We start from the raw sequence: 15,055 nt of genomic DNA on the forward strand, positions 1-15,055 counted from the left end.
GTACATTTGAAAAGATGCAGATTGGTGCAATTACTTTGTAATCTTTGTTTTTACTTTTATGCAAATGTTTGCTAATAAATGACAATAAGATACCAAGGCCAGCTTTCTAGTGGCTATACCAATCATATTTCCAGTTTTTAAGCTATAATATAAATGTTATCTATGCAACTTGGCATACTTACCATCCCAATGTTCATCACACACAGTAAACAGAGTAGTTTTATTAGCTAAGCCTGGGAGCATTGTGCTGCACTCCATAACAATGGCCTGAGGAATCATTATAATGCAGGAGACAATCCAGATAATGACTATGCTGTTCCGGGCCCTCTTAGCTGTGCTCTTAAACATCAAAGGATGGCAGATTGCATACCATCTATCCAAAGCAATGCAGCTCAGGGTGAGGACAGATACTGACACTGACACAGTCTGGAAGAGAAAGAACATAGTGCAAGGAAAGGAAGAGGTGGGAAACAGATCACTCCAAATATTTTCACCACATTAGAAGGGAAGCTACAAAAATATTAAAAATATATTCAAAAAGATTATCTGCCTCTTACCTTAAATATAAATAGGTGCTATGAACCACTGCAATTTGTATGCCAAATATTTTAATATAGAATACAAAATACTTTGAATAGTTGCTAAGATAATTTTTGCAGCTTTTCCATTGACAGGCTTTTGAATTGTCTTTAAATGGGAAAAAGAATTTTTAATTTGAAGGAAATTTTTTTACAGAGAATAACATGCCATGCCATTTTTTAAATTATCACATAGGAATTTTACCTCAAGAGTATTTAATACTTTTTTGTTGTTCTTGTTTTTGTCTTGGGACCACACCTGGTCTGTGCTCAGGAATCACTCCTGGCAATCCTTGCCCTCAATGGATCACACCGACTGTGCTATTTCTAAGTCCCTGGTATTTTAGCTCTTAATTGGAACATATCAATTTTTTGATGATGAATTATAACAGAAATCAAAAGTAAACACTTAAAATATGTTATTTCACAAAGGTTAATTTTTATTCATTTTTGAGCTCAGCTGGCTATGATCTGGGCACTGGCAGGGCTTAGGGTATCTGTGGATCAAAGTTCAGCCACATAAAGGCAAATGCCCTACCCTCTCTATACTCTCACTCTGTCCAAAAAGTTAATTTTACTTGAAATATAACATTAAACTCATTAACAGATTTGGCTTAGGTCTGTTGATAATTCCCAGACATTATTTGCTGCTAGCTCTAAGTGAACTCAAGACTTCTTAATTCAATTCCCATTTCCTCTACACCTCCACTTTTCTCTGTAAATAAGCTGAACATTTAAGAGTTCTAAGAACCATGGTTTGCCCCAGAGAAGATAACTGTGGTGATTTAAGTCTGGAAAATTAACCAATCATAATTTCTGGACCTGGGATATATTTATCCAATTTGAATTAGAATTAAAAGTATAACACATTCAATACTTAGCAATTCATTTTTCTGAGTTTTAATCTATGTGGATGAATAGAATATATCTCCCAGTTCAAATCTGAAAGGTTTTCCTAGCATTTTCCTCTCCTATGAAATAATGATGATTAACAATAATTCAATTGAAGGGCCAGACTTATACTACAAGGGTTAAGCCTTTTGCCCTGTAAGGGGCTGACTGGTTTAATTTCTGGTACTAAATATTGGTACTCACTCAGAATGACTTTGTTAATTTCTGATATACAGGATCTGTGCAGCATTGGATTCTCAGGTTCTTATATTAAAATGTCAGCCTGATAGAATGAGTATGTGTTTAGGAGCTCCTAAACACTACTGGGCGTGAAAGGGAGATAACTAAAACCAAACAGCTCATTTGCAAACATTACAAACAGTTCAGCTGGCATCAATAGTGAGAGAATAAGGTCAAATACTATTTACGTGTTAACGTAAGAGAATATATAAATATAAACAAGCAGTAGAGCACTTTGAAGATGCTTTTAGAAACCAGGACTTTAATATGAGTGTTTGACTAATAAAGTATATAACATATACTTGCATATAAAATTATAACATTTTCTTTGGAGGATATAAAATTGCATTCTAACATCAAAAATATAAATTTTACTTGTTCCTTTTACTTTTAAAAGTACACTTCTAAAGGTCCTTGTTTAGATATTGATATCAGATCAGTTCAGCAGTGAGTAAATCATTTTAAAAATGTTGAGTTTATAGATCTAGTTGTGAATGAAGTGATATTAGTGTATTATTCATCCATACAAGATATATAGTCTCACTCTAATTAGGACTTACTCTTACCACTGTACTCAGGAATCACTCCTGGCAACCTTGGGAAATGGGAAGTAGTGCCAGAAATCACAAGAACTCTGCTTGTATCTCAGGCCCCCAGAGATGTTACATTCTATGGTCTAATGTGTCACAACATATTTCTTCACAATTGCTTCATAATGCTATCATATTTATACTATATTAAAAACCCTCTTTATCTTACTTTCATCTCACCCAATTCTCAAAAAACATGTTTTGCAAATTACATAGTTTTGTCCTTTCTAACATTATTGGAATCATATAGGCTTTATATTGGTTAATTTAGTGAATAAGCTACATTTAACATTACACCATCAGGAGCAAGAGCAATTTTTTTTTGAGCCAAAGCAGCCTCATGCAAGGCAAACACCCTACCACTGCGCCATCGCTCTGGCCCTGCCAGGAGCAATATTACATGTGTGTAGGGTACATGTCTTGCATGTGGTCGATTTAGATTTCCCGGCATGTCATATGGTTACCAGAACCCATAAGGAGCAATCCTTGAGTGTTGAGCACTGCTGGATGTGGGCCAAAAACAAACAACAAAAAATTCAACCATCAGGGGTGGAGCTATGGCACAAGTGGTAGGGCATTTGCCTTATGTGCTCTAACATAGGACAGACTGCGGTTCGATTCCCCGGCATCCCATATAGTCTCCCAAGCCAGAAGAGATTTCTTAGCACATAACCAGGAATAACCCCTGAGCGTCACCAGATGTGGCCCAACCCGCCCCCAAAATCCAAAACAAAAAAGAAAACAAAATTCAACTATGAGAGCTAGAGAGATAGTAGAATATTAAGGTACTATTTTGCATTCCCCTGACTTGGAACCCATATGAACTTCTAAATCAGGTCAGGAGTGATCTCTAAACACAGTCAGGAGTAAGTCCTAAGCACTGTTGTACATAGGCACACACCAAAAATAAATAACATTTTATCATATTTTTTCATGGTTGGATAGTTCATTTATTTTATTACTCAATAATAGCTTGCAAATTCCCCAGCTTTCTTACCCATTCACTTACTAAATGACATATATTTTATATTAGTCAGCAGCTATGAACAAAGCTATCATAAACATCCATAGGAGGGTTTAAATAATATCATGTTGTTGTCATTTTCTTTTGATATGTCTCAAGAAAGTGTTGCTTGTTCCAAGGAGTAGACTTTAAACTGCAAGAAATTGCAAAATTCTCTTCCAAAGTAGTTATACCAATTTGCATTACCACTGATAATTAATGACTATTTACTCATATCTTAACATAAATTTAATATTACTAGTATCCCAAAATTGATCAGATTAGTAAGTACTTAGTGGTATCTTTTTACAATTTACTTTGAATTTCCCGAAAAGAACATGACTCAACATTCTATATTTCTTTGCCATCTTCTATAAGCGACCTTTATTATGGTTATGTTAAGGTCTCCATTTTTGTTTTGTTTTTGTTTTATTAGTTTTTGGGCCCCATCTGGTAATGCTCTGGGGTTACTCCTGGCTATATGCTCAAAAATTGCTCTCAACTTGGGAGACCATATGGGCCCTTGGTATCCAGTCGAGGTCCTCTTGGGTCAGCCACGAGCAAGGCAAACATCGCTCATCCCCCTATTAAGGCCTCTTTATATTGTTTTATTTGCCTCTCCTATTGTTAAGCTGTATGAATGCTTCATTTGTATTGGATAGTGTCTCTTTATCTTAAATATCATTTTCACATATTTTATCCTATTCTCTGGAATTTTTCTGACTCTTTTGACATTATTTATAGAGCAGAACTTTCACATTCTAATAGTTTATCAATATTCTTTTCAAAGATTGCACCTTTGTTGTTGCCTTTTTATTCTATTTTTATCTCTGAGTTCTAGGTTTACATTGAAATCTATGATCCATTTTATTAAAACTTTTGTAAAGGATATAAATAAAGTGTGTTTCACTTCGTTTTTTTTTGTTTTTTTTTTTTTTTTGTATCACAGTTGGTGTTACTCAGGGCTCATTCCTGGCTCTGGGCTCAGCTATCACTCTTGGCAGGTTCTGGGACCAAAGATAATGCTGGGGATTAAATTGAACTTGGTTTAGGTCAGGGGTGGCAAACACGTGGCTCTCCAGCCGCATGCGGCTTCCAGCCAAAATGAATGCGGCTCTTTGTCTCTTATCATTATTTTGTATACTGTGGCTCTTTGTCAAGTTTGGATTTTTTTCTGCTGCTTCTGAGGAGGGACCTCTGAGGAGAGATCTCCGAGCACGAAGTCATGCCCCCAGACTACGGCATCCCGTCTCCCATCCCTTGGAAATAACTGCATGGGCCAGCGAGTGGGGTGACCGTGTGTCACATGTTGTGTCACATCTTGCCATTAGTTCTTTGTGTGGAGGACGCAGCACACCCTCACCATCACTGCAGGATTTTTAACCTCACTCAAAAAGGCAAAATGCAATATATGTTTAATATATTGTTAAAATTATATGCTTTTGTTTGAGTGTTTGTCTATTTTGGCAGGTCACTGCGTGGTGTGGCTCTCTGACTCTCACAGTTTAAAATTTTGGCTCTTTGTGTCGAACTTGTTCACCACTCCTGGTTTAGGTGCATATAAAAAAAGAATCCTGCCTACCATACTATTACTCTGGACCCCAAATATGTAAAGATTTGTTTTGTAAGTCAACACCTAAATTGTAATTTGTAAGTCATCACCCAAATTCTTATTATTTAAAATAGTATCAATTTATTCAAATATGATGAATGTCATTTGTGTGCTGATTAAAATAAATATGTGAGATAATGATCAGTTATACTTACAAATATTGACAAGTCGCCATGTTATTCACTATGAAACTTTTAAAAGGCATATATGTCTATGAAGACTATAACTTCTACCACTAGTAAGGGATATTATCAAAGATTTAAAACTTATTAGAATATCAGTCATGAAATTATTTTCTTAGTATTATTTATTCTTAATTTCTAGTAGTAATTTTATAACAGAAAACAGCTTTCCATTGTCAACAAAATTTGTAATGGTTGTTGATATATTTTGTAAATATACTATGAATTTACAAGGTGATCCTTCTCCAAAGAATAATTACTGATAATTGTCTAAGTAAATTACCATTTATGATATATTAACTAAGAATATTACCATTTATGTACAAGGAAATCATAATTATTAATTAAGAACAGAAATTCCAAAGACATTAAAACTTGTACACTCTTCTTCTTTAATTATGTAACTCTTAAATTCTCAGTGTACAATAAAATATCTGATAAATATAGATGGCTTTGATCATTTGTACTGGGATAAACTCAGTTGATTATTTCTTTAAATTTCGTATTTTACAAATGTAAAATGAGAAATTAAAGAAGTAAATAGTTTGAGATACATCTAACAATAACTTGAAGACTTGCTTTATTTAATTTATGTGGTTTCTCCTTTTTCTGTCATTGTTTCATTAACTGGGCACATAATTTTGGTTGCAATGACTTATTATTCAGCTGTTACATATACACAAATTCTTCATCAGAGTAACATTGAATTAGATGTGATATTCATGAAAAATTTAGGTGAAATTGTCAGGGGGCTGCTGTGGTTCTCATATACAATACTTTCTGGTGGAAATACACTCCTGACCACAGTGTTTATGAGTCTTTATTTACATATGGCAGACACTAGAGTCACCCATTTTAGTTATGGTAGCTGAAAAACATCTGATGATTGAGCAGAAATGGTATAATATACTCCATCATCCCGGCCCCAAGCATCAGAGCTTATAAGTTTTTTGTCTTATTATTAAGATTTAAAACTTATAGCTTTATATATGTAAAGTTGGCAATTTTTGTCAATGAACCTATATCCTAGACTAAAAATGAGTTACCTAAAATATTTCAGGTATTATTTTTCTTAAGTCTGACAAATCTATATCAGTTTATTTCTTAGAATCCCTTTAATTTAATAATTCATGACTATAATTAAAATACTTTTGTGGGATAGCTTCTTTGTTTAAATCCCAAAATGTTGAAAAACGTTACCTGTAAATAAGGAATCACTTTGCAGAGGGACTGTCCAAAGAACCAGGTCTCTGTAATGTCCACAACCAGTGTGGCTGGAAGGCAGGTAATGGTCACAAGCACATCAGCCAGAGAAAGGTTGACTATGAAGTAGTTGGTTACTGTTCTCATGTGGTGGTTCTTCCACACTGCCACACAAACTAGTTATAAGAAAAAAAGAACAATAACTATTTTTGATTGACTCGTTTTCTCAACTTTAATTGTAAAGTCTTAAAGGTGACTCTTTGTGATCTTATCTGGAAGTAGAAGGTAGACACTATTAGTACAATAAAATAACCCAGAGGCACATTTGTTCATTTACTTTGCAAGACTTTTCTCCACCCATCATAGTAGTGCTTCCTTTATTGGTACTTGAACTTAAATTGAGACATAAAGTATTTTTGTTTGTTTTTGTTCTGGGGCCACACCCACTGCCGCTCTGGGGTTACTCATTGCTATGCACTCAGAAATTGCTCCTGACTTGGGGACCATATGGGACACCAGAGATCTAACTAAGGTCCATCCTGGGTCAGCCACATGCAAGGCAAAAGCCCTACCACTGTGCTATTGCTCTGGACATGAAGAATTTTTTCAAATAATTTCTTTATTTAAGCACCGGGGTCACAAGAATATTTTAGTTGGGTTTCAGTCATCAAATTTACACCAACCTTCACCAATAAATTTTTCCACCACCTATGTTCTTCATTTCACTCCTTCTCTACCCCCATGTCTTTTATTTGTCTTAAAGCGCACAGATGTGGGAGACTATTCTGAGTCTATCTCTCCCTCTGACACATTTCACTCAGTGTAATAGTCTCCATGTCCATCCAGGCAAATTTCACGACTTGATTTTTTAACAACTGTGTAGTAGTCAATGTGTATCACAGTTTCATTAGTTACTCATTTGTTGTTGAGTACTTGTTTTTTTCTTCTTCTCATATTCTGGCTATTTTAAGTAGTGCTGCAATAAACATAGATGTTCAGAGAGCATTGTTGTATTGTGTTTTTGTGTTCCTAAGGTATGTCCTTGTGAGTGGTATTGCTAGATCATACGAGAGCTCAATGTCCAGTTTTTGATGACTAATCATATTGTTTTCAAGAAAGGTTGGACTAGACAGCATTCTCACCAGAAATGAATGAGAGCTCCATTCTCTCTACATCCTTGCCAGCACTGTTCTTTGTGATCCCAATCTCTGTAGCATAAGATGTTACTTCATTGTTGTTTTAATTTTTATCTCTCTGATGACTAGTGACGTGGAGCATATTTTATGTGCCTTTAGCTAGTATTTCTTTTTGGAGCAAATATGTGTTCATTCCTTCTGCTCATTTTTTGATGTTTTTTTAATTATTATTTTTTTTTATTAAGTTCTGTCAGTACCTTTATCTGATGGGTATTGGGTGATTAGTTTTGCCCATTCCATGGGTGGCCTTTGTTACGTAGTTACTATGAAGAAGCTTCTCTGTTTAATGGAGTCCCATTTGTTTATTTCTGGTTCCACTTTTTTGGATAGTGCTGCTTCCTCCTTAAAAAAACTTAGTCTTTAAGTTTTGGAGTGTTTTGTCTAAGTTTTCTTTGATATACCTTCCAATTTTAGGTCTGATATCAAAGTCTTTTAATCTATTATTTTTACCATTGTTCATATCATTTATCATTGTTCATATCAAGGTTTGAATTCCCTTTTTGCGTATGGCTGACAAGATGTCATGTAAAATTTAAAGAACAATATTTGTTCATTCCTTATAGTTTTTCAATGTCCAGCGTGCAATAGATATTTTTTAAATCACTGAATTGTTTTGATAAATTAGATGCTATATTTACCAAAATATGGGGCCATATCCAACAAAGTTTAGTCAGCCCCAAATTTTTGAAGATAAAACTTTAATTGCCAAAAAATTACTAAAAATTTAAAGACAAAATACAACAAGTTTCAGTCTCAATATTACAAATACTAATTAGGCAATTCAGATACCCAAGGCTATTTAATATCAATGACATCCTAAGGGAAAATACCTTTAAAGGAATTTCATTCATGAGCTAATTGAAACATTAAATTTATGGGCCTTGGCTAAACATAACATATGTTTAGGAACATAACAGTCTATAAAATCAGAGAGTGGTTATAATTAGACTGCAATTCCTACTGAAGAGTTTTCATGTCAATAATTGTCATTATTTTTCAAAATAAAGAAGTTTTAGAAAAGCGCATATAAATTCTAGAAAATATCCTTCTCATTATTATTGTTGATGGCTTCAAAATATCACATGAGATCAAACAACTTTTCAGTCAGTCTTCCTCACTATTTTTCAATACATTGCCAATTCTATAAGTTGTGCTGTCTTACACAGTTGCTTTTTAGAAAAAAGAACAAGATTCCCCATGATTCATTGTCCTCCCACTCTCTGCAATGTCCCAAAGGTTACATAATCAGTAGGTTCTGAATAACAAGGTGTGAGTACTGCTATCTTTATCTATTGTGGATTTACTTCACTGAAAGTGACTATAAATTTGCTTGAGGTATCATTAACCTGTCAGAGCTTTCATCTTTGCACCCAAATGATCCATTGATGAGTAACCTTAAACAGTGAAGAGATAAAAGCCCATTTTGTTAAATTTAAGTCACTGAATAGGATTTTTTTTGATAATTATGTTTCCTTTATTAGGAGTTTTATATGCTTTAAACGGCTTGTACTAGCACTTAAGTCAAAATTATCCCCCAGTCACCACCAGAGGCTAATTTAATAAAATACCCTGATTTACCCTGAGAAATTTTGAAAACTTTACATTTCTATTTAACTCCCATATACTAGTTTCCAAAAATCATATGAGCTCTTTTTTAGAATAAAATTTTGTTTTTATTACTTGAAAAATAATTCATAAATTATATCATCTATGCTTAAAATACACACACATTCACACACACATCCAACAAACATTGATCTAATTCAGTAGTTAATAAAAACATTATATTAGTTTATTCTCACTTTTGGACATTAGGTCAATTACAAGTTTGAATGTTACAATTTTGGATCTAGAAAAAAAAGTGAGGCTTGACAAAAGTCACATGGGTTTTAATCCACTCTTAATATATGGGAGATGAAGAACAGAAGTTATGGGATGAAGTGTTAATGAACCAGCACTTTATTTCTTATTTGTTATGTGTCCTGCTTACTCTACTGCAATATAAACCCATAAATAACAGAATTATAGTAATCTAAAGTGCTTACTATTTCTCTATTACTATCTTTTTTTAAAAAATAGGCAATTAGGGGCCAGAATTGTGGCACAAGCTGTAGGGCATTTGCCTTATAAGCGCTAACCTAGGTCAGGCCGTATCCCATATGGTCTCCTAAGCCAGGAGCGATTTCTGAGTGAAGAGCCAGTTGTAATCCATGAGCGTCACCGAGTGTGGCCCAAAAAACAAAACAAAACAACAACAAAAAATAGGCAATTAAATTAAATTGATTAAGGAAAATAAGGTCAAACTATTAGCAAAATGCCAGAACTTAGATTTAAATTTTTTATATCTTTGCCATTCTGTTATTTCTTCTTTTATTTTCTTTGTTTGTTTGTTTGTTTTTGAGCCACGCCCGGTGATGATCTGGGATTACTCCTGGCTCCTTGTTCCGAAGTCACTCTTGGCTTGGGGACCATCTGGTATGCTGGAGGATCAAACTTCTATCCATCCTGGGTCAGCCACGTGCAAGGCAAACACCTTACTGCTGCTCTATTGCTCTGGCCCCATTCTATTGATTCTTGATTGAACCAGAATATGAGAAGAATGCAGCTAAATTCTAGTGACAAAACTTTCTTTCATATAGGGTCACAAAATTTTTGTAGTTATAGCTCATTAATTCTAACTTGCAAATCTGATGCAAAAAGAATCGTTGCAGCATACCTGATCCATACAATAGAATATTGATTATTAAAATTGATTTTGGCCTGCTCTTCAAGCCAGTGTTTTCCCTTGGAAAAATATCTCACCTGTCACTCTTTCTTTACTTGCTTAATTTTTTTTTTACTCTGGAGAAGTCTGTGATCTCTCATGAATACACATTCTCTTTCCTCTTACATCAAAGTAAGTTAATTCAATAAATGTTATATTGTATCCACATAAAAAATATCCCCCTTCTTTTATTACAGGCTCAGTTCTATTCTATGTATTCAATTAGTTATGAAGAATACCATTAAGTAGATCATTAGAGGTGCATATATTTTGCTGTTTTTCAAAGTACTCTTGTTGGAGTGCCTTCAATCTCAAATCTATTAAATTGTTTATTTCATCAGGTTTCTTTGATATTTGAAGTCAGTGATAAAACCCAATGACTCCTATAAGCAAATCATAAACTCCTCCTTTGAACTATATCCAAGTCTCACAGATTGCTTATTTTTTTATTTATTAATTCTCTTTGCTCTTTTTCTTTACATTTTTATATTTTCAACATTATCTTACTCCTTTCTCCCAATTCCTTAGCTCTATTATCAGTATATATTGGATTGTCTTTTTGTTATATGCTATCCATTAATTTTATATCTGTATTTCATAAAACATGGAATTATATAAAACTGATTTTTTTCTTTCTGATTTATTTTGCCTCACATATTTACTGCAAGTACCTTCTATTTTGTTGCCAATATTATTATTTTATATTTTGATTACTGAATAGTCTTCAACTATACAGATATGTGACATATTTTTGTTTGATATTTGAACTACCATATGGTATCTGTGATTGATCCTGGTGCTCCCACATGCATATCATATACTATATCATCTTCCTGTGCATCTCTCTTGTCTATCACCTGTAAAAATCTTATTTACCTATGCATCTATTGATGGTTTTATACTTTTTTTTTTACCAATTTCAGTTAGTTCCATATTTTAGCTTTTGTAAATAATGCTAAAAATGAACATTAGGATGAATATAATTTTTGAACATATATATGTCCATCAATGTCAGGGATCAAACCTGAAGTGTATGTTAGCAAGCATACACCCTTCTGTTGAAGCATCTCCCTTGGCCCATTAATATAACTTTTTAAAGTAATACTAACTATAATAATAAACTTGCAAGTTGCTAACACACTTTACCACCCTTCATTTTATGATCTTTTTAACTGCCAAGAATATCTTCATGTTTTGTTGATTTTTATTTTCCTTATATATCAAATAATTTGGTCTCAATTTTTCCTAAAACTCAAAAAAAAACATTTTATTCATTTTTGTACATTGTGCCTTTGTAGTTTCCTGGAACAAAGTATCATACATTGAAAACTTCAAAACAAATAAATCAATTGTTCTATAGATCTAGAGGCTACAAGACCAAAATCAAGGTGACATTAGGGCTGTACTTCTAAAAACTGTAGCAGTCCTCCCTACTTTTACTTTTCTTCTTCAATAAATTTCTACCAATATTTGCACTGTTTCTTATTGTTGCACATCTCTAATCTCTGCTTTCCTTATGAAATTACTTTCTTTAGGTTTCCATTTCAGATAACTTCAAAATAGAAGACCAATCATACTATATTATGAGCCTACAATTTTCCAGATTCTAAACTCAAATAATAACATATACTTTATAATAATAACTTTACTTCCAACAAGTACATTCTAGATATTTTTGGGGAAGGTTGGGCCACTTTTGGTAGTGCTTAGGGCTTACTCCTCAGTTCTCAGGGATGACTCCTGGCAGTGATTCGGAGACCATATGTGAAAGAAGGGGATCAAATCTGCAAGCCTTTTACCCATTATGATTTCTGCACATTATTTGTATTTTTTTTATTTCTACACATTTAACTGATAAATGTCTTTCCAATGGACTCCTTCAGAGTCATGTATTTCCTGCATGCAAAATACATTTACTCCATCCTAACATCCTCTCAATTTACTATTTATTCCAGAATCAACTCCAAACACAAAATTATTTTTAAATTTTCTGTTTAGGGGCTGTAGTAGGTAGGAAAATACATAGTAGGTAGAGCATTTGGCTTGCATGTGGCTAACTAAGGTTCAATTCCTAGTATCTCATATGGTCCACTCAGCCTACCAGAAATAATTTCTAAGCACAGAGCTAGGAGTAACCCCTAGGTGCTGCTGGGTGTGGCCCCAAACCAAAATGTTGTTGTTGTTGTTGTTGTTGAATTTAGAACATGGTATTTCAAGGATATGATTCTCTATTTGTAAAGAAGTGAAATCTAGATACTAGTTGTATACTTCAAATATGTAGAGAATAGCTATTCCTATTTTAAAAAGTAAGCATCAGTAGGAGAAACAGGTGAACAAGTCAGTGCAAATTTTCAACCCAGAACAATCTTATCTTTTATCATTTTTATCTTACTAAATCAGTAATAAGGTTGCCCTCAAACATCAGATCTGATAAGCCTGAGCTCTATAAACTAGCCCTAACATCTAAACATAAAAAATAATTCTTTTTGTTTGTTTTTTAATCACACCCTTCAATATTCCTGACTCTATGCTCAGAAATCTCTCTTGACAGGCTCAGGAGACCATATGGGATGCTAGGAATCGAACCCTGGTCTTTGTCAGGTCAGCTGCATGCAAGGCAGATGCCCTACCACTGTGCTATCACTCTGGCTCCATAAAATAATTTCTTTTGCATTCCAAAGGTTGATGAATTGCCAGAAGTCTCTAACATCCCTGACTTGCAATGACAAATCCTTCCCTTACTATCTAATAGCTATTTTCTATCTCTATTTTGTCATATCCCTCTCATAATGGCAGCAGTTATGCTGAATTAGAGGCCCACTATAAAACAATATAAGTTCATTTAAATGAACTATACCTTTAATTATATATTTCCAAATCACATTAAGTTTGGAGAGACTGGAGATTAGGAATTCATATTTTTTGTGGACATGATAGAAGGAAACCTCAGCTGTAACCTTCCCCCCAAATTGTTGCTTAGCAAGAATAAACTCCAGAATAAACATCCATATGCAACTAAAGAATTTTATATACTAAATTAGTCTACCCCTCTTTTCTGAACACATTTCATATTAACAGTATTTATCTATATGAGACATTAGAAACTTCATACACATTCCCATGTGTGGTGTAACCAAGGCTGCAGAGAAAGTAAGTCAGCTTTGGTTAGTATCTCAGAATTAAGAACTCTAATATTTCTTTCAGTGTTTCATTGTATAAAATCACTGTTTTTTACACATGTATATAATTACTAGACAATTATAAATTTCTTGTATAGATGTTAAATTAAATATTTTCCACCTTTAAATTTGCCTCAATGAGGAAAAAATAAAGAATTTTCATACATGAGACTTGGGCTTGAATGCTCCACTAAAATTTATGAATTCTTGAGGAAATTGAACAAATATAAATTTTAAATTTATTTCAAATATTTTATTGTGATATTAAATGGAATCATGGTGACTGATACCTCAAAGTGTTTAGCACATAATTTATTTACAGGTGGCCTTTCTTTGATTTCCAGTACAACATGGTCCCCTGAGCACCACCAATAGTATATTCAATATATAGTATATTCAATTATAGTGTTAGGAGTAATCCACAAAGCACTTCATCTGTGGACCAAGAGTCAGAGAAAATATGTAGATTATGTGATTTCTGAATTAAATATTTGAATAGAATTTTGGGGGCCAATTTCTTACAGTACAGGAGGCAATATCTAAATTAATTAAACCTGGTTCTCCTGTGACAAAACATGTGCTCCAGCCCACTTACCACTAACTATCTATCACTTGTCCATTTACTTTTTCTTTTTACTTCTTAAAAATATTAAGGACAATGTGTAAGCCTATTTCCCCAAAATTTAATTATATGTGTCCTTCATATTTGATGCCAATATTTATCCAGAAATTTAACAAATATCTTTGTATTTTCCCAGTAAATGTTTTAATATGCTTCACAAACATATTTTAAATTAATCATTGTTTCCTATTTTATTGTAAATAAATATATAATATGTCTGTTTGTAGGAGTATCATAACACCCTTCTCAGAGTTCACCCAGTAGCATGTCTAAACTTATTTCTATAAACTAAATTCATTGATATCATTTATTCCAGTTATATAATCATTCATTTCAGGCCAATACATTCTTTTTTCTGAATTAAGTCCTACATTTTTAGATTGCTTTCATAGCACTGTGTTCTAGTTGGTACCCAGAAAATTCTCAGATCCATAAGACTTGCTATGTCAGGCCCATACAAAGTACAGTCGTTATTGCATGTAGGTCCCACATATCTTCTTAAACAGCACTGAATGCAACTCTTTAAGTTCGTAAGTAGGGCCAAGTGAACTCTGAATATCTCCAGCACTTCATCCTTGAGTCCTAGCATTGACCGGTGGCTTGGTTGATGTAGCATTGATGAAAATGGCTGCTATACCCTTGGGCACCACTTGGAAGGAATCCATCCCCCCCCCCCAAATAAATGTGATCTGTCACCATATGCTATTTTATATATAAATACGCCATTTAAATCTCCTTTCAAATAATCAAATCTTATGTAAACCATAAAATGTTAGTCTGGTAAAAAGTTTGTTTACAAAAACCTCTTTAAAGTAGCTAACACAACAATGGAAAAAGTACTCAAGGAATGTGAACAGATGAAAATAGAAGTCTTTGATAAATCAACAAAAACAACATAAGAATCAGTAGGATCCCAGAGGCCCAGGTAGAAGATCCCCAGGAAGAATTAACCATCAAAGACATCACAGAGAAACTGCATGCAATCAAATCCTGCA

General features: G+C 33.6%; 1 protein-coding gene across 1 annotated transcript in view; it reads right to left on the reverse strand.

Moving 5' to 3' along the window:
* The window catches only part of HCRTR2 (hypocretin receptor 2), a 153,614-nt gene that overhangs the window by 35,780 nt on the left and 102,779 nt on the right, over window positions 1-15,055 (reverse strand). The window contains exons 2-3 of the mRNA XM_049777019.1: window positions 6,297-6,475; window positions 183-426 (exon numbers count right to left, since the gene is read on the reverse strand). Of these exons, the coding sequence (XP_049632976.1) occupies window positions 183-426; window positions 6,297-6,475 (423 nt within the window). The remainder of the gene's footprint in view (window positions 1-182; window positions 427-6,296; window positions 6,476-15,055) is intronic.

This window comes from Suncus etruscus, chromosome 7 (genome assembly GCF_024139225.1).
Source record: "Suncus etruscus isolate mSunEtr1 chromosome 7, mSunEtr1.pri.cur, whole genome shotgun sequence".
Classification (NCBI taxonomy): Eukaryota; Metazoa; Chordata; class Mammalia; order Eulipotyphla; family Soricidae; genus Suncus; species Suncus etruscus.